The sequence below is a fragment of the Drosophila novamexicana genome, unplaced genomic scaffold (assembly GCF_003285875.2).
Source record: "Drosophila novamexicana strain 15010-1031.04,08,12 unplaced genomic scaffold, DnovRS2.1 tig00001292-arrow-arrow-pilon, whole genome shotgun sequence".
In the NCBI taxonomy this organism is placed as follows: domain Eukaryota; kingdom Metazoa; phylum Arthropoda; class Insecta; order Diptera; family Drosophilidae; genus Drosophila; species Drosophila novamexicana.
In genome coordinates this window covers 554,284-574,955 of record NW_020824848.1, presented here as the reverse complement: position 1 = coordinate 574,955, position 20,672 = coordinate 554,284, and the positions used below count along the sequence as shown (strand labels likewise).

Below are 20,672 nucleotides of genomic sequence, written 5' to 3'. Positions count from 1 at the left end.
AGGGCGTGCAAATTTTTAAGTGGTGTGAAAAAGTTAATATTTAATACATAAAAGTATTCAATAAAGTGCAAAAATAGTTGAAAACGATGGGCGACTCGCTGGATAACACCGACACATCGGTGGATCCGGCCGTAAACCTGTCGATTGCCAACTATGATGCATTTGCAAATTACTTGCGCAAGGCTGTCACCATTTTATTACCGGAGGAGGATGTTGTGCCGGACTCATTAAATAATGCATTGGACGATCCAGTAAATCAGGAGACTATTCGCAAGTTTCTGTCTGATCCCCAAGTGCAGGCGCTATATGTTCAGCGAAATTGCATTAAAGGTAAGAAATAAAATGTTTTTTTTTCATTCGAACAAAATGGCGTCGCCGGCCCGCATGGCAAATTTCATAGAAAATGTAAAGTGTGTGTTACTCTTACAATGAACATAGTTTTAGTCTACAATTGCATTTTTTTTTAAAGTGCAAGTTGCCTGCGCAACATTATTGTTAAAAATCAATTGGCAATTGTCTTTTTTCATATTTTCGGTGATTGCTAGTGCGCATGACATCATGCCAGCTGAATCAGAAGTAGCTTTCATGGTAATGAAAAAACAGGTTGTTGCGTGTAGAATATGTGGGTGACGTCACTACATACCCAATCTGTATAAAAGATTTAAATTGTCATGAAAATGTTTAGATTAATTAGCTTATAGGATTTTATACGAATTATGTCAAACAGTAGTATTTTAAGATCGTTTAAATATGTTTAATATGCATATGTGTTGCAGTGAATACTACGCTAAGGCGATAGTGACGTCACGTCGGCAAGTTTTCAAGTTACTTTAACAAACTTCTAGTTTAGTTGACTATGACGGCTGCGCAGTGCTGCCAACCTGTTGCACGGTTAGTGTGGCCAGACGCTGCGCAGCTTGCCGGTCACGACTTGCAAAAAAAACCAAACGACAGCTGTTTTTCGATTTGTTTGCGGAAGCAACGTGACCTTGGGCCGGTTGTATGTACATTTCATTGACTTGCGACTTTGAATGCTGCCCGCATCAGGGTCAGGCGATGTGGGAGCAACGCACGCTCAAGGTTCAGACCTTGAATGCACGAATTTTGAAGGTTTCACCTTGGCCGCTGAAATTTCGAAGGCTGTCACCTTGGTAATGAATTTGTGTCAATGGCATTGCGGTCGCGTCATGGCCAGATAATAATTGTGCATTGACATAAATGTGGTGGCTGAAGGGGAAAACTTGATAATAGGTCGAATGTTTGTTGGTTCTCATTATCGGCCGCCTCTAATTTTATTGCATAGAGGATGACAGCGAACAACCGGCGGAAGGAGAGGAGGAGAAGGAGCAGGTGACTTATCAAATCAGCAACGATGTGCACTTCACCAACAGCCGCATGGCATCGCTGGCCTGCATCAAGCGTGGCGTAGTCGTCGAAGCGGACAAGTCTATTCACTCGCAGCTGCGATTGATTAATTTCTCGGACGGCTCGCCCTACGAGACGCTGCATGCGTTCATCAGCAAATCGCTGGCGCCGTACTTCAAGTCGTACGTCAAGGAGTCTGGACGCGCTGATCGCGATGGCGACAAGATGGCGCCATCAGTGGAGAAGAAGCTGGCAGAGCTAGAGATGGGCCTGCTGCATTTGCAGCAGAACATTGACATACCGGAGATTACGCTGACTGCCCATCCGATAGTTAACCAGGTCATACGCAAATGCGCCGATGAGAACCACAAGGCCAAGGTGGTGGACTTTGGCGACAGGGTTGAGGACTCGTCTTTTCTCAATCAGCTGCAAAACGGCGTGAATCGCTGGATTACCGAAATCAAGAAAGTCACCAAGCTGAATCGTGACCCCGGCTCCGGCACAGCGCTACAGGTAAAGAAATTCTCAGCAAATTGGTTTTGGCAGGTGCTAATAAATGTGTTATTTCCAGGAAATCTCGTTCTGGCTGAATCTGGAGCGTGCTTTGTACCGCATTCAGGAGAAACGCGAGTCTCCAGAGGTGGCACTTACACTGGACATACTCAAGCATGGCAAGCGCTTCCATGCAACTGTTTCTTTTGACACGGACACAGGCCTCAAGCAGGCGCTGGCCACTGTGGCCGATTACAATCCGTTGATGAAAGACTTCCCCATTAACGATCTGCTGTCGGCAACGGAGCTTGAGAAGATTCGACCAGCTGTGCAGCAGATTTTCTCACATTTGCGCAAAGTGCGGAATACCAAGTATCCAATCCAGCGCTGCCTTAAATTGATTGAGGCCATCTCGCGGGATTTGTCGCAGCAGCTGCTCAAGGTGCTGGGCACCCGCCGGCTAATGCACATTCCCTTCGATGAATTCGAGCGTGTAATGAACCAGTGCTTCGAGATATTCAGCTGCTGGGACGATGAGTACGACAAGCTTCAGGGTCTGTTGCGTGATATTGTGAAGAAGAAGCGCGACGAGCATCTGAAAATGGTCTGGCGCGTTTCCCCAGCCCACAAGAAGCTGCAGACACGCATGGAGCATATGCGTAAGTTCCGGCGACAGCACGAACAGCTGCGCACCGTTATTCTACGTGTGCTGCGACCCACCAAGCAGGCGGCCAACGATGATGGCAACGCCGTGGAAACTAAGCAGCCGTACAGCCTGGATGCCGCCGATGCAAATGCCATCGAAGAGGTCAACTTGGCCTATGAAAATGTCAAGGAGGTGGACTGCTTGGACATAACCAAGGAGGGCTCCGAAGCCTGGGAGGCTGCTGTCAAGCGCTACGAGGAGAAGATCGGTTGGTGAAACTATTTAAGCAATTTACAACTAAATAATTAAAACATTTTCTCTGTGCCTTGCAGATCGCGTGGAGACGCGCATCACGGCGCATTTGCGCGACCAGCTGGGCACAGCAAAGAACGCCAACGAGATGTTCCGCATCTTCTCACGCTTCAATGCGCTGTTTGTGCGTCCGCACATCCGTGGCGCCATTCGCGAGTACCAGACGCAACTGATACAGCGTGTCAAGGACGACATTGAGGCGCTGCACGAGAAGTTCAAGGTGCAGTATCCGCAGAGTAAAAGCTGCCGCTTGTCCTCGGTGCGTGATCTTCCACCGGTGGCGGGCTCCATTATCTGGGCGCGTCAAATAGACAACCAGCTGACCATGTATCTGAAGCGTGTCGAGGATGTGCTGGGCAAGGGCTGGGAGACGCATATCGAGGGCCAGAAACTTAAGGCCGATGGTGACAGCTTCCGCGCCAAGCTATCCATCTCGGACGTGTTCCACGAATGGGCACGCAAGGTGCAGGAGCGCAACTTTGGCAGCTCCGGCCGCATTTTCACCATCGAATCGACACGCTCGCGCGTTGGACGCGGCAATGTTTTGCGTTTGCGTGTTAACTTTCTGCCAGAGATCATTACGCTGGCCAAGGAGGTGCGCAACATTAAGAACCTGGGCTTCAGGTGAGCGAATTATAATTTATTACAAGACAATATTTCATTTGGTATTTAATTGCCAATTTCTTTCTTATAGGGTTCCACTAACCATTGTCAACAAAGCTCACCAGGCCAACCAGATTTATCCCTATGCAATATCCCTGATTGAAAGCGTTCGCACCTACGAGCGCACCTTGGAGAAGGTAAAATATTCTGACTTACACACTGCACAATTACACCACCAATACCATCTACACACATTCACCATTACCACAGCTGGAGCAATTGCTCCGTTTAACTCTCGTTTATGCATATGTCTATTGCACCCAACTTTTAACTGCTCTCTTGTTATGCCCTAGCAGAGGCATTTGTAATTATGTTTTGAAATATGTCTCGCATATTCTTGATCTGACACAACTGTGTAGTCCATCTGTGCTGTCCATCTGTCCGTTTCTAGTTCCGTGCAAGTTAGTTTTGTGCAACTGTATGTAAATAATTACATATATAAACTCTTACTGGTTGGCTTCGTATAAAGACATACATCGGTCGAAATTTCCCACATCCATAACTCGGCCAAAATTCAACCGATTTTCACGAGGGTTAGATTTTTATTCATGGCCTGGCCTCTAAAAAAATCTGGCATTTAAACCTGGCCACACATTTTTTGGTCGAAATTCATGCTAAAATCTTACCCCTAGGATTCGGATATAGACATGGATCAAAATCTCTCACCTCCATAAATCAGTCAAAACTCAACAGATTTTCATGAGGGTTAGCTTTTTATTCATGGCCTGGCCTCTTAAAAAATCTGGCATTTAAATCTGACTACACATTTTTTGGTCGAAATTCATGCCAAAATCTCACCCCTTGGTTGTGTACATAGACATACAAAGGTCGAAATTTCCCACATCCATAACTCGGCCAAAATTCAACCGATTTTCACGAGGGTTAGCTTTTTATTCATGGCCTGGCCTCTTAAAAAATCTAGCATTTAAATCTGACTACAAATTTTTTGGTCGAAATTCATGCCAAAATCTCACCCCTTGGTTGTGTACATAGACATACAAAGGTCGAAATTTCCCACATCCATAACTCGGCCAAAATTCAACCGATTTTCACGAGGGTTAGCTTTTTATTCATGGCCTGGCCTCTTAAAAAATCTGGCATTTAAATCTGACTACACATTTTTTGGTTGAAATTCATGCCAAAATCTCACCCCTTGGTTGTGTACATAGACATACATAGGTCGAAATTTCCCACATCCATAACTCGGCCAAAATTCAACCGATTTTCACGAGGGCTAGCTTTTTATTCATGGCCTGGCCTCTTAAAAAATCTGGCATTTAAATCTGACTACACATTTTTTGGTCGAAATTCATGCCAAAATCTCACCCCTTGGTTGTGTACATAGACATACATAGGTCGAAATTTCCCACATCCATAACTCGGCCAAAATTCAACCGATTTTCACGAGGGTTAGCTTTTTATTCATGGATTTCTCTCTTAAATAATCTGGCATTTAAATCTGACCACACATTTTTCGGTCGATATTTATGCCAAAATCTTACCCCTAGGATTCGGATATAGACATGGGTCAAAATCTCTCACCTCCATAAATCGGTCAAAACTCAATAGATTTTCATGAGGGTTGGCTTTTTATTCATGGATTTCCCTCTTAAAAAATCTGGCATTTAAATCTGACCACAAATTTTTTGGTCGAAATTCATGCCAAAATCTCACCCCTTGGTTGTGTACATAGACAGACATAGGTTGAAATTTCCAACATCCATAACTCTGTCAAAATTCAACCGATTTTCATGCGGGTTGGCTTTTTATTCATGGATTTTCTCTTTTAATAATCTGGCATTTAAACACACTGGACACACATTTTTTGGTCGAAATTCATGCCAAAATCTTACCCCTAGGATTCGGATGTAGACATGGATCAAAATTTGTCACCTCAATAAATCGGTCAAAACTCAACCGATTTTCACGAGGGTTAGCTTTTTGTTCATGGCTTGGCCTCTAGATCAATCTAAATCTGGGTTGGCCTTTGTTTTTCTTTTATGTTATACGTACCACGGGCAAGGCCGGGTATACCCGCTATTATATATATATATTAAGAGGAGAATAAACAGATCCGTGTGTCTGGTTTTTTTTATATGTATAGAAGGAAGCTACAAGATCCTAGTCGGGCACTTCCGACTAAAATACGCTACCTTAACCTACTTTGTGTAAAAGGACATATGCATAAAGTATATTTATTTCCTATGGGAAAATAAGCTTTATTTTTGCATTGCTTTGCACCTGACGTGCAGCTTGAATTTTGTTATTGACACCACACAACGAGACACAATCCACAATCCACATCTCACATCTTATCACTTACATAGACAGTACAACCTTTTTAAATCAACCAAAAAACAACCAACAACCTTTCTTTCATGCAGCTTAATAATAGGAGTCTAGCACTAAATTCAGTATTCAAGGTAGTGTTGTTTGTGCCGCTCCAAAAGTAATTGCTATTGTTTATTATTATTGTTATTGTTCAAGTCCCGCATGCATTTTACGAGTCCACTTAATCCCTTAAACCATAAAGAGCATATACTCATGAGCTTTAACCTTCACACAGATCGAAGATCGCGCCAGCATTGTGCCCCTGGTCGCTGGTCTGCGCAAGGAGGTCTTGAATTTAGTCTCCGAGGGCGTGGGCCTCATCTGGGAGTCGTATAAGCTGGATCCCTATGTGCTGCGTCTCTCCGAGTGCGTGACACAGTTCCAGGAGAAGGTAAGAAACGAAATTTTAACAAAAAAAAAAAAACAATCTCTAAGTTAACACATATTCCAGGTCGACGACTTGCTCGTGGTGGAGGAGCAGCTGGATGTGGACGTGCGCTCGTTGGAAACGTGCCCGTACAGCGCGGCGACCTTTGTGGAGATACTCTCCAAGATTCAGCACGCCGTTGATGATCTGTCGCTGCGTCAATACTCGAATCTCAGTGTTTGGGTGACGCGCCTCGACGAGGAGGTGGAGAAGAAGCTAGCCCTGCGTCTGCAGGCGGGCATTCAAGCCTGGACCGAGGCCCTGACTGGCAACAAGAAGGAAGTGGACACCTCCATGGACACGGACGCACCCGCACAGCCCACGCATAAGCTGGGCGGTGAGCCGCAGGTGCAGAATGCAGTGCACGAGATTCGCATCACCAATCAGCAAATGTATCTGTATCCGTCGATCGAGGAGGCCCGCTTCCAGATCATGCAACAGTTCTTCGCCTGGCAGGCTATTGTCACCTCACAGGTGCGCCTGCAGAGCACACGCTACCAGGTGGGCCTCGAGAAGCCCGTCTCGCAAACCTATCGCAATCTGCTAACAAAGCTGCCGGAAGGCAAGGTCCTAGAGAACGCCTACGGCGCCATCGAGCACAAGATCAGCGAAGTGCGCAATTATGTGGACGAATGGCTGCGCTACCAGAGTCTGTGGGATCTGCAGGCGGATACGCTGTACGGCCGCTTGGGCGAGGATGTGAACTTGTGGATCAAGTGCCTCAACGACATTAAGCAGTCGCGCACCACTTTTGACACGTCGGACACGCGTCGCGCCTACGGCGCCATCATCATTGACTACGCCAAGGTGCAGGCCAAAGTCACGCTCAAGTATGATTCGTGGCACAAGGAGGCGCTGGGCAAGTTTGGCACACTGTTGGGTACCGAGATGACCACGTTCCACAGCAAGGTGTCCAAGTCGCGCACCGATCTCGAGATGCAGAGCATCGAAGCGGCCAGCACCTCGGATGCGGTCAGTTTTATAACGTATGTGCAGTCGCTGAAGAAGGACATGATTGCCTGGGACAAGCAGGTTGAGGTGTTCCGCGAGGCGCAGCGCATTCTGGAGCGGCAACGTTTCCAGTTTCCCAACAACTGGCTGCACGTGGACAATATCGAGGGCGAGTGGTCCGCCTTTAATGAGATTATTAAGCGCAAGGATACGGCCATTCAGACGCAGGTGGCCAGCTTGCAGGCTAAGATTGTGGCCGAGGACAAGGCCGTGGAGACGCGCACCGTCGACTTCCTCAATGACTGGGAGAAAACCAAGCCCACGGGCGGCAAGATACGTCCCGATGATGCGCTGCAGCAGCTGCAAATCTTTGAGAGCAAATACTCACGGCTCAAGGAGGAGCGCGACAATGTGGCCAAGGCCAAGGAAGCGCTCGAACTGCAGGAATCGGCTGTGCCCAACAACAGTGCCGAACGCATGAATGTGGCCCTCGAGGAGCTGCAGGATCTGCGCGGCGTCTGGAGCGAACTCTCCAAGGTATGGACCCAGATCGATGAGACGCGCGAAAAGCCCTGGCTCTCGGTGCAGCCGCGTAAGCTGCGCCAGCAGCTGGAGGCGATGATGGCGCAGCTAAAGGAGCTGCCCGCCCGTCTGCGCATGTACGAGTCGTACGAGTACGTGAAGAAGCTCATCCAGAGCTACATCAAGGTGAACATGCTGATTGTGGAGCTCAAGTCGGATGCCCTGAAGGAGCGCCATTGGAAGCAGCTAACCAAGCAGCTGCGCGTCAATTGGGTCATCTCGGATCTGACGCTGGGCCAGGTGTGGGACGTGAATCTCCAGAAGAACGAGGGCATTGTCAAGGACATCATTCTGGTCGCCCAGGGCGAAATGGCGCTGGAGGAGTTCTTGAAGCAGGTGCGCGAATCGTGGCAAAACTACGAACTGGATCTGATCAACTACCAGAACAAGTGCCGCATCATACGCGGCTGGGACGATCTGTTCAACAAGGTGAAGGAGCACATTAACTCGGTGGCCGCCATGAAGCTGTCGCCCTACTACAAGGTCTTCGAGGAGGAGGCACTCACCTGGGAGGAAAAACTGAATCGTATTAATGCCCTGTTCGATGTCTGGATCGATGTGCAGCGTCGCTGGGTCTATCTGGAGGGCATTTTCTCGGGCAGTGCTGACATCAAGACCCTGCTGCCCGTTGAGACTTCGCGTTTCCAGAGCATTAGCTCCGAGTTCTTGGGCCTGATGAAGAAGGTAACCAAATCGCCCAAGGTCATGGATGTGCTGAACATTCCGGCCGTGCAGCGTTCGTTGGAGCGTCTGGCCGATCTGCTGGGCAAGATTCAAAAGGCGCTCGGCGAGTATCTGGAGCGGGAGCGTACCTCCTTCCCGCGCTTCTACTTCGTGGGCGATGAGGATCTACTAGAGATCATCGGCAACAGCAAGAACATTGCCCGCCTGCAGAAGCACTTCAAGAAGATGTTCGCCGGCGTCGCTGCCATCCTGCTGAACGAGGAGAACAATGTCATCTTGGGCATATCATCGCGCGAAGGCGAGGAGGTGCACTTCATTAATCCGGTCTCCACCGTTGACCATCCCAAGATCAACGAATGGCTCTCTCTGGTGGAGAAGCAAATGCGTTTCACGCTCGCCTCGCTGCTGGCCCAGGCCGTGCAGGACATTAAGCAGTTCCGCGACGGCAAAATCGATCCCCAAAAGTACATGGAATGGTGTGACAAGTATCAGGCCCAAATCGTTGTGTTGGCTGCCCAAATCTTGTGGTCCGAGGACGTGGAGGCCGCCCTGCAGCAGGCCTCGGAGGGCAACGACGGCAAGCCCATGCAGCGCGTGCTGGGCAATGTGGAGCGGACGCTCAACGTGCTGGCCGATTCGGTGCTGCAGGAGCAGCCGGCTCTGCGTCGCCGCAAGCTGGAGCATCTGATCAATGAGTTTGTGCACAAGCGCACGGTTACGCGACGCCTGATCACCAATGGGGTCACCTCGCCCAAATCCTTCCAGTGGCTGTGCGAGATGCGCTTCTACTTTGATCCCCGCCAGACCGAGGTGCTCCAGCAGCTGACCATTCACATGGCCAATGCCCGGTTCTTCTACGGCTTCGAGTATCTGGGCGTGCAGGACCGGCTGGTGCAGACGCCGCTAACGGATCGCTGCTATTTGACTATGACACAGGCGCTGGAATCTCGCCTGGGCGGCTCGCCGTTCGGTCCTGCGGGCACGGGCAAAACCGAATCCGTCAAGGCCTTGGGCAACCAGCTGGGCCGCTTTGTGCTCGTCTTCAACTGTGACGAGACGTTCGATTTCCAGGCCATGGGCCGCATCTTTGTCGGCCTCTGCCAGGTGGGCGCGTGGGGCTGTTTCGATGAGTTCAATCGTCTCGAGGAGCGCATGCTCTCCGCCTGCTCGCAACAGATCCAGACCATCCAGGAGGCGCTAAAGTACGAAATGGACAGCAACAAGGAGAGCATCACTGTGGAGCTCGTGGGCAAGCAGGTGCGCGTCTCGCCGGACATGGCCATATTCATCACCATGAATCCCGGTTACGCTGGCCGCTCCAATCTGCCCGACAATCTGAAGAAACTGTTCCGTTCGCTGGCTATGACCACGCCCGATCGTCAGCTAATTGCCGAAGTGATGCTCTTCTCGCAGGGCTTCCGCTCGGCTGAGAAACTGGCCTGCAAGATTGTGCCCTTCTTCAAGCTCTGCGACGAGCAGCTGTCCAACCAGAGCCATTACGACTTTGGTCTGCGTGCGCTCAAGTCCGTGCTAATCTCGGCGGGCAATGTGAAGCGTGATCGCATCATGAAGATAAAGGAGCAGATGCGTCAGCGCGGCGAGGAGAACATCGATGAAGCTTCCGTGGCCGAGAATCTGCCCGAACAGGAGATACTCATACAGTCGGTGTGCGAAACCATGGTGCCCAAGCTGGTCGCCGAGGATATCCCATTGCTCTTCTCGCTGCTCAGCGATGTGTTCCCCAATGTGGGCTACACACGCGCCGAGATGAAGGGCCTCAAGGAGGAGATACGCAAGGTGTGCCAGGAGGATTATCTCGTTTGCGGCGAGGGTGACGAACAGGGCGCTGCCTGGATGGAGAAGGTAAGCTTGTGGCCAAAGAGTCCGTCTTATTATAAGTCCATGTCCATAACATTGATTCGCCTCACACACGCCTACTAACCACCACTACCAAAAAGGGACTCGGCTCCACTTGGGTCGACAAAGTAACTAAATTCCATTCAAAAGTCTTCGCTTCTCGACATTACTTATTAATACTTTATCCTTGTGCCCGTCCAGGTGCTGCAACTTTACCAAATCTCTAATCTGAATCATGGCCTCATGATGGTTGGCCCCTCCGGCTCCGGCAAGTCGACGGCCTGGCGCACCCTGCTCAAGGCACTGGAACGCTTCGAGGGCGTTGAGGGCGTGGCTCACGTAATCGATCCCAAAGCTATATCGAAGGAGGCGCTCTACGGTGTGCTCGATCCGAACACGCGCGAATGGACCGACGGCCTGTTTACGCACATTCTGCGCAAGATTATCGACAATGTGCGCGGCGAGATAAACAAACGGCAGTGGATCATCTTTGACGGCGATGTCGATCCCGAGTGGGTCGAAAATCTCAACTCCGTGCTCGATGACAACAAACTACTGACGCTGCCCAATGGCGAGCGCCTCTCGCTGCCGCCTAACGTGCGCGTCATGTTCGAGGTGCAGGATCTGAAGTTTGCGACGCTGGCGACAGTTTCGCGTTGCGGCATGGTCTGGTTCTCGGAGGATGTGCTCTCCACTGAGATGATATTCGAGAATTATTTGTCCCGTTTGCGCAGCATACCCCTGGAGGATGGCGACGAGGACTTTGTGGGCGTCATCAAGCCTGGCGGCGCCAAGGACAAGGAGGAAGAGGTGTCGCCCTCTCTGCAAGTGCAACGCGACATTGCCCTGCTGCTGCAGCCCTTCTTCTCGGCCGATGGCATTGTGGTGCGCACTTTGGAGTATGCCATGGATCAGGAGCATATCATGGACTTTACGCGCCTGCGCGCCCTCAGCTCCCTGTTCTCCATGCTGAATCAGTCGGCGCGCAATGTGCTCAACTTTAATGCACAGCATCCTGATTTTCCCTGCTCCGCCGATCAGCTGGAGCACTATATACCCAAGGCACTCGTCTACTCGGTGCTCTGGTCATTCGCTGGCGATGCCAAGCTAAAGGTGCGTATCGATCTGGGCGACTTTGTGCGCAGCGTGACCACGGTGCCGCTACCAGGTGCAGCCGGAGCGCCTATCATTGACTACGAGGTGAGCATGAACGGCGAATGGGTGCCCTGGAGCAACAAGGTGCCGGTCATCGAAGTGGAGACACACAAGGTGGCCTCGCCCGACATTGTGGTGCCCACGCTGGACACGGTGCGGCACGAGTCGCTGCTCTACACGTGGCTGGCCGAGCACAAGCCGTTGGGTAAGTCCAAAAGGAGAGTACAATATTTACAATATTCATGTGAATCCCTGCCTAGTGCTCTGCGGTCCGCCTGGCTCCGGCAAGACCATGACGCTGTTCTCGGCACTGCGTGCCCTGCCCGACATGGAGGTCGTGGGTCTCAATTTCTCATCGGCCACAACGCCGGAGCTGCTGCTGAAGACGTTCGATCATTATTGCGAGTACCGCAAGACACCAAACGGCGTGGTTCTCTCCCCCGTCCAGATTGGCAAGTGGCTGGTGCTCTTCTGCGACGAGATCAATTTACCGGACATGGATTCTTATGGGACGCAGCGCGTCATCTCGTTCCTGCGTCAGCTGGTCGAGCATAAGGGCTTCTATCGCGCCAACGATCAGGCTTGGGTTTCGCTGGAGCGCATTCAGTTTGTGGGTGCTTGTAATCCGCCCACAGATCCCGGTCGCAAGCCGCTCTCGCATCGCTTCCTGCGGCATGTGCCCATCATATACGTGGACTACCCAGGCGAGACGTCGCTCAAGCAAATCTACGGCACCTTCTCGCGCGCCATGCTGCGTCTAATGCCAGCCTTACGCGGCTATGCCGAGCCCCTCACCAATGCCATGGTCGAGTTCTATTTGGCGTCGCAGGATCGCTTTACGCAGGACATGCAGCCGCATTATGTGTACTCGCCACGTGAGATGACCCGTTGGGTGCGCGGCATCTGTGAGGCCATACGACCCTTGGACTCGCTGCCCGTGGAGGGTTTGGTGCGTCTATGGGCGCACGAGGCGCTGCGTCTGTTCCAGGATCGTTTGGTCGACGATTCCGAGCGCCGCTGGACCAATGAGAATATCGATCTGGTCGGACACAAGCATTTCCCGGGCATCAATCAGGAGGAGGCACTGCAAAGGCCCATCCTCTACAGCAATTGGCTGTCCAAGGATTACATGCCGGTGAATCGCGAAGAACTACGCGATTATGTGCGTGCCCGCCTCAAGGTCTTCTACGAGGAGGAGCTGGACGTGCCGCTAGTGCTGTTCGACGAGGTGCTCGACCATGTGCTGCGCATCGATCGTATCTTCCGCCAGCCGCAGGGTCATCTGCTGCTTATCGGCGTCTCCGGGGCGGGCAAGACGACGCTGTCGCGCTTTGTGGCCTGGATGAACGGCCTGTCCATATTCCAGATCAAGGTGCACAACAAATACACCAGCGAGGACTTTGACGAGGATCTGCGCTGTGTGCTGCGCCGTTCCGGTTGCAAGGACGAGAAAATCGCTTTCATTTTGGACGAATCGAATGTTCTGGACTCTGGCTTCCTGGAGCGCATGAACACGCTGCTGGCCAACGGCGAGGTGCCCGGCCTTTTCGAGGGCGACGAGTACACCACACTGATGACCCAATGCAAAGAGGGCGCCCAGCGCGAGGGTCTGATGCTCGACTCCAGTGATGAGCTGTACAAGTGGTTCACACAGCAGGTGATGCGCAATCTTCACGTTGTCTTCACCATGAACCCATCGACCGATGGCCTTAAGGATCGCGCGGCCACATCGCCGGCCTTGTTTAATCGCTGTGTGCTCAATTGGTTCGGTGACTGGTCGGACTCGGCCTTGTTCCAAGTGGGCAAGGAGTTCACGACGCGTGTGGATCTGGAGAAGCCCAACTGGTCGCCACCGGACTTCTTCCCCTCGGTGTGTCCATTGGTGCCCGCCAATCCGACGCATCGCGATGCCGTCATCAACAGTTGCGTCTATGTGCATCAGACCCTGCACCAGGCCAACGCCCGGCTGGCTAAACGTGGCGGACGCACCATGGCGGTGACGCCGCGTCATTATCTCGACTTTATCCATCATTTTGTCAAGCTGTACAATGAGAAGCGCAGCGATCTCGAGGAGCAGCAGCTGCACTTGAACGTGGGTCTCAACAAGATTGCGGAGACCGTGGAGCAGGTGGAAGAGATGCAAAAATCGCTGGCGGTCAAGAAGCAGGAGCTGCAGGCCAAGAACGAGGCGGCCAATGCTAAGCTGAAGCAAATGTTCCAGGATCAGCAGGAGGCCGAGAAGAAGAAGATCCAATCGCAGGAGATACAAATACGGCTAGCGGACCAAACGGTCAAGATCGAAGAGAAGCGCAAGTACGTCATGGCCGATCTGGCCCAAGTGGAGCCCGCCGTCATTGAGGCGCAACAAGGTGAGTTCTTCGGATGCCAATTGGTTCGGGCGGGTCGGGGCGCTGTAAGACTTTATCTACGTATTAGTTGAACCTAAGTTTAGCTCTAACTTTAGTTAGCTATAAACATACGTGAGTTTTTCCCGACCAACTAACTGACTGAATGGAAATTATCTAGGGTTTTGGCAAAATCCAGTCACAACATGGGACAATTGGGGAGAATCGGGTGAATGCAAACTTTTTGCTTACCTTTCGATCGATAAATGTAAATTTAATTGGGTAGACAATGGTGATCAACGGTTTTTTGTGAGAAGAAAATTTATTCGGGGCGTGTTTCAAAGGAATCCTCTAAGTCTAGCTCTAATTTTATCTATCTGTAAATTCACACAAGAGTGATAATATATTCAATACTCCCACACACACCAACATACAAACACACTTACACACACACCACGCACAATCGTTAGCCGTTAGCTCGATTAAAAAGAAACACCTGGCCGAGGTGCGTTCGATGGCAAATCCGCCGGCTGTCGTGAAACTGGCGCTGGAATCGGTCTGCGAGCTGCTCAATGAGAGTGCCACAGATTGGAAGGCCATACGCGGCATACTCGTTAAAGACAGTTTCATATCGTCGATTGTTAACTTGGAGACTGACAAGATCACGTACGCAACTCTCTTTCTATGTACCCCACATGATATATCCATAATATACCATCTGATAACTGATATATATATATATCTATATATTCATATATATCCATCATATCATCATCTGATAAGAGATATATTTATATATATATATGTCCATCATATCCCATCATTCAACATAACCTCAAATCATCTCAGGTTGTGACACTAATTGGCTAAATCGTACAGATCGCAATCATATATATACATATATATATATATATATATCTATAACATAACTAAACAGCAATATATACTAGTATATCTACACACATATACCTACACACACACACACACACTGCACACGCAATGCACTGGCAAATATCTTAACTTACGGTATATTATATACATAACCTTAAACCTTAAAGTAAATTATATCATGTGAATAGCTGTAAACTAAAGACCGATCTGTTAAGAATTCGTTGTCTAATCCTTAACAAGGTGGTGACCAGGAAACTAAAGTCAGGCAGGCAATATACCCAAACATATTTCTAATATGGGAAGTTCCAGGCAGAGCTACGCCACGATTAAAATCGAAAAATCAACAAAGTATATATAAAAACTCAAAGATAGATTTAATTTATGTCCATCTGTCCGAATGCATCGATCTTTAGATCTAGGCTCTAAATTTTCATCAATAACTTGCATTGTTTCCTAGAAATCAATTAAAATCGATATCGTGCTTATAAGAGCTAGATACTAAGCTCTCTTATACAGATCCAGATTATCCCAATTTTTGGATACCTCATCTCGGTCCCTGCGAAATTATAGAAATCGCATTTTCCCTCCGTCCGTTTAACACCTCGCTCCCAGATACTTTAAGATCGAGACTCCAAAATTTAAGATACAGTTTTATCGATGACTCACTTTGTTTCCAAGATATCGATAAAAATCGATAGAGATTTAGATTTCTCGATGCTAAGAAGAGCAAGAGACACCAAATTCTCTCTCGTATAGCTTACACGGATCCAGATTATTCTACTTTTTAGATACATCCCCATGTTCCCCCCAAATTTGTAGAAATCTCATTTTTGGGGATATATAGTCTTGACTCCGAAGTGGGTTATGGGTGTCTCCTATGCGGACACGCCCGATCGGTCTGGTCTTGTATAGGTGATGGCTTTTATAGATATATATATATAAGAACAATAACTTCTTATTCCATCTAGAATTCTTCCGTCTTATATACAAAGAAAAGGTGCCAGGAAATCCGAGAGTAAAAGTCGAATGCTTCTGTTTCCTACTTCGAAAGCCAAATCCCTTGAGTTGATTCGCATGATTGTTGGATTTTTCCATAAAAAATGCAAGCTCAAAACCCTGGAATAGCCCATATTTGAGCATTATCGTTAATAATCTTTGTTATTATAACATTGTTAGGCTAATTCTACAGAGTATAACATATAGTTAAGTGCCATTTGTTGTGTGCTATCGTTTATAATAATTCTGATCCTCCATGTTAACCAAACCGCAATCAAACAACAAACACACAGCCGTGAAGTCCATACGCAAACAGCAGCTCGTTGAGGTGCGAACGATGGCGAATCCGCCGTCCGTGGTGAAATTGGCACTCGAATCGATTTGCCTGCTGCTGGGCGAGAATGCGACCGATTGGAAATCGATACGCGCCGTGATAATGCGTGAAAATTTCATTAATTCAATTGTATCTAACTTCGGTACCGAGAACATAACGTAAGCATGAAACAGATTTATTCCTCTTTTTCTTTTCGTTCTGATTTGATATCCTCTTCTGTTTTTTTTTTATGGAGCGTAGAAATTCTCCTCTTTATTAGTTATGAGATTTTGTTCTTTCCCGTAGCGAGCTGCGTTGTCTGTAAATATTTTATTTGTTGTGTTTGCTTTTAACCGTAATCCATAATCAAAACCTGGTTGATTGGCTTTAATTTCATGTATTCTTTGGTTTTGGTTAAATTTTCGCGCTGATCCACAAATAACCAAACGCTTTGCTTGCCCAGTTCATACCAAAATAAACCGACAACACTTTAAAGGTCCCTTTATTAATCTTTAATTCCTGCCTTTCACAGCGATGAGGTCCGGGAGAAGATGAAGTCCAAGTACTTGAGCAATCCGGACTACAACTTTGAGAAGGTCAATCGCGCCAGCATGGCCTGCGGTCCCATGGTTAAATGGGCCATTGCCCAGGTAAGTTTCCACTTCAATTTCTGTTCCCGTTCAAATTCTAATTTCTCATCCATCGTAGATCGAGTACGCGGACATGTTGAAGCGCGTGGAGCCGCTGCGCGAGGAGCTGCGCTCGCTGGAGGAGCAGGCGGATGTGAATTTGCACAGCGCTAAGGAGACAAAGGATCTGGTCGAGCAGCTGGAGCGCAGCATTGCTGCCTACAAGGAGGAGTACGCACAGCTCATCTCGCAGGCGCAGGCCATTAAAACAGATCTGGAGAACGTTCAGGCCAAGGTCGATCGCTCGATCGCACTGCTCAAGAGCTTGAATATCGAACGCGAACGCTGGGAGTCCACCAGCGAGACATTCAAGTCCCAAATGTCCACGATTGTCGGCGATGTCCTGCTCTCGGCCGCCTTCATCGCCTACGGCGGCTATTTCGATCAGCATTATCGGTTAAATCTGTTCACGACCTGGTCGCAGCATCTGCAGTCGGCGAGCATACAGTATCGCGCGGACATTGCGCGCACCGAGTATCTGTCCAATCCGGACGAGCGGCTGCGTTGGCAGGCGAATGCCCTGCCCTCGGACGATCTGTGCACCGAGAATGCCATCATGCTGAAGCGCTTCAATCGTTATCCGCTAATCATTGATCCGTCGGGCCAGGCGACCACCTTCCTGTTGAACGAGTATGCGGGCAAGAAGATAACGAAGACCTCCTTCCTGGACGATTCGTTCCGCAAGAACCTCGAGTCGGCGCTGCGTTTCGGCAATCCCCTGCTCGTCCAAGATGTCGAGAACTATGATCCCATATTGAATCCCGTGCTCAATCGCGAGCTTCGTCGCACTGGCGGCCGTGTGCTGATCACGCTGGGCGACCAGGATATCGATTTGTCGCCCTCGTTCGTCATCTTCCTGTCGACACGCGACCCGACAGTTGAGTTCCCGCCGGATATTTGTTCGAGGGTCACGTTCGTTAACTTCACGGTGACGCGCAGTTCGCTGCAATCGCAGTGCCTGAACCAGGTGCTGAAGGCCGAGCGTCCGGACATTGACGAGAAACGCTCCGATCTGTTGAAGCTGCAGGGCGAGTTCCGTTTGCGTCTGCGCCAGCTGGAGAAGAGTCTGTTGCAGGCACTGAACGATGCCAAGGGCAAGATTCTGGACGACGATTCGGTTATCACAACGCTGGAGACGCTCAAGAAGGAGGCCTACGACATTAACCAGAAGGTCGACGAGACGGACAAGGTCATCGCAGAGATCGAAACCGTGTCGCAACAGTATCTGCCGCTGTCGGTGGCCTGCAGCAACATGTACTTCACGATGGACAGCTTGAATCAGGTGCACTTCCTGTACCAGTACTCGCTGAAGATGTTCCTCGACATTTTCTCGACGGTGCTGTACAATAATCCGCGGCTCGAGGGTCGCAGCGATCACTCGGAGCGTCTGGGCATCGTCACACGAGATCTGTTCCAGGTGTGCTACGAGCGCGTGGCACGCGGCATGTTGCACAACGATCGCCTGACCTTTGCGCTGCTCATGTGCAAGATTCATCTGAAGGGCACCGGAGAATCCAATCTGGATGCGGAGTTCAATTTCTTCCTGCGCAGCCGCGAGGGCCTGCTGGCGAATCCGACGCACGTCGAAGGACTCAGTGGGGAGCAAATCGAGGGCGTCAATCGTCTGGCCACACGTCTGCCCATCTTCCGCAAGCTGGTGGAGAAGGTGCGCTCCATGCCGGAGCTGGGCGCCTGGCTGCAGCAGAGCTCCCCGGAGCAGTGTGTGCCCCAGCTGTGGGACGAGTCGAAGGCGTTGAGTGCCATATCCAGCTCGGTGCATCAGCTGCTGCTCATACAGGCCTTCCGGCCGGATCGCGTTATTGCCGCCGCCCACAATGTGGTCAATACGGTGCTGGGCGTCGACTTTATGCCGAATGCAGAGCAGGAGCTGGACTTTACGGCCGTTGTGGACAAGCAGCTGAACTGCAATACGCCCGCCTTGCTCTGCTCCGTGCCCGGCTTCGATGCGTCCGGTCGTGTGGATGATCTGGCCGCCGAGCAGAACAAGCAAATCTCGAGCATTGCCATCGGCTCCGCGGAGGGCTTCAATCAGGCGGAACGCGCCATCAATATGGCCTGCAAAACAGGACGCTGGGTGCTGCTCAAAAACGTGCATCTGGCGCCGCAGTGGCTCGTGCAGCTGGAGAAGAAGATGCACTCGCTGCAGCCGCACTCCGGTTTCCGTCTGTTCCTTACTATGGAGATCAATCCCAAGGTGCCCGTCAATCTGTTGCGCGCCGGCCGCATCTTCGTCTTCGAGCCGCCGCCGGGCATCCGGGCCAATCTGTTGCGCACCTTTTCGACAGTGCCGGCAGCGCGCATGATGAAGACGCCCAGCGAGCGTGCCCGGCTCTATTTCCTGCTGGCCTGGTTCCATGCCATCGTCCAGGAGCGACTGCGCTATGTGCCCCTCGGCTGGGCCAAGAAGTACGAGTTCAATGAGTCGGATCTGCGCGTCGCCTGCGACACTCTGGACACCTGGATCGACACCACGGCCATGGGACGCACCAATTTGCCACCCGAGAAGGTGCCCTGGGATGCGCTGGTCACGCTGCTCTCGCAGTCCATTTACGGCGGCAAGATTGACAACGATTTCGATCAGCGCCTGCTGCAATCCTTCCTGAAGAAACTGTTCACGGCACGCAGCTTCGAGGCGGACTTTGCCCTGGTCGCGAACGTGGATGGCGCCTCGGGCGGCCTGCGGCACATAACCATGCCGGATGGCACACGGCGCGATCATTTCCTCAAGTGGATCGAGAACCTGACCGATCGACAAACGCCCTCCTGGCTGGGTCTGCCCAACAATGCCGAGAAGGTGCTGCTGACGACACGCGGCACGGATCTGGTGAGCAAGCTGTTGAAGATGCAGCAGTTGGAGGATGACGACGAGCTAGCCTACAGCGTCGAGGAGCAGTCCGAACAGTCGGCCCTGGCCGTAGCACGCAGCGAGGACGGCCGTCCGTCCTGGATGAAGACGCTGCACAACTCGGCCACCGCCTGGCTGGAGCTGCTCCCCAAGAATTTGCAGGTACTCAAGCGCACCGTGGAGAACATCAAGGATCCGCTGTATCGGTACTTTGAGCGCGAGGTGACCAGCGGCGCCCGCCTGCTGCAGACGGTCATCTCAGATCTGCAGGATGTGGTGCTCATCTGCCAGGGCGAGAAGAAGCAAACGAATCATCATCGTTCCATGCTCTCCGAACTGGTGCGCGGCATCATACCCAAAGGCTGGAAACGCTACACCGTGCCCGCCGGTTGCACCGTCATCCAGTGGATCACGGACTTTAGCATGCGCGTCCAGCAGCTGCAGAAGGTGTCGCAGTTGGTCTCGCAAGCGGGCGCCAAGGAGCTGCAGGGCTTCCCCGTCTGGCTGGGCGGTCTGCTCAATCCGGAGGCATACATCACCGCAACCAGGCAGTGTGTGGCCCAGGCCAATAGCTGGTCCCTGGAGGAACTCACCCTCGACGTGACCATCACGGATGCGGGTTTGAAGACCGACCAAAAGGACAGCAGCTTTGGTGTCACCGGCCTGAAGCTGCAGGGCGCCCAGTGCAAGAACAACGAGCTGCTGCTGGCGTCCACCATCATGATGGATCTGCCCCTCACCATACTCAAGTGGGCCAAGTGAGTATTCATTTTCCCCAGCTCGAACTCTGCCTTGACTCATGTCTAATCCTTTACAGAATCTCATCGGAGCCACGGGTAAGCAAACTAACTTTGCCCGTTTACTTGAATTCGACGCGCACCGAACTGCTCTTCACCGTCGATTTGGCTGTGGCCGCTGGCCAAGATTCGCACAGCTTCTATGAGCGCGGCGTCGCCGTTCTGACGTCCACGGCCCTCAATTAAAATATCCGTATTCCACATATAAACAACATTCAAAACTTAAATAATCGTATAATCCATAGACAGTTTTGAAAACTTCCCCCAATCCCAAAATAATAAATATATATGTATACACACAACTAACAAC

The 20,672-nt window shown here is 50.7% G+C and overlaps 1 protein-coding gene across 4 annotated transcripts; it reads left to right on the top strand.

Moving 5' to 3' along the window:
* The first annotated feature begins 3 nt into the window (after positions 1-3).
* On the top strand, positions 4-20,565 carry LOC115766914 (dynein heavy chain, cytoplasmic). Of its 4 annotated transcripts, none has more exons than XM_030710993.1 (14): positions 4-330; positions 1,304-1,878; positions 1,937-2,771; positions 2,836-3,439; positions 3,510-3,615; positions 6,045-6,200; positions 6,261-10,316; positions 10,412-10,438; positions 10,512-11,670; positions 11,726-13,834; positions 15,991-16,189; positions 16,543-16,660; positions 16,719-20,323; positions 20,383-20,565. In XM_030710993.1, the coding sequence occupies exons 1-14, from the start codon at positions 87-89 to the stop codon at positions 20,546-20,548; spliced, it is 13,959 nt and encodes a 4,652-aa protein (XP_030566853.1). In that variant the 5' UTR covers positions 4-86; the 3' UTR covers positions 20,549-20,565. The 4 variants fall into 4 exon arrangements, with proteins under 4 accessions (XP_030566853.1, XP_030566854.1, XP_030566855.1 ...); XM_030710994.1 differs by lacking the exon at positions 15,991-16,189 and adding an exon at positions 14,281-14,476; XM_030710995.1 differs by lacking the exon at positions 10,412-10,438.
* The last annotated feature ends 107 nt before the right edge of the window (positions 20,566-20,672 follow it).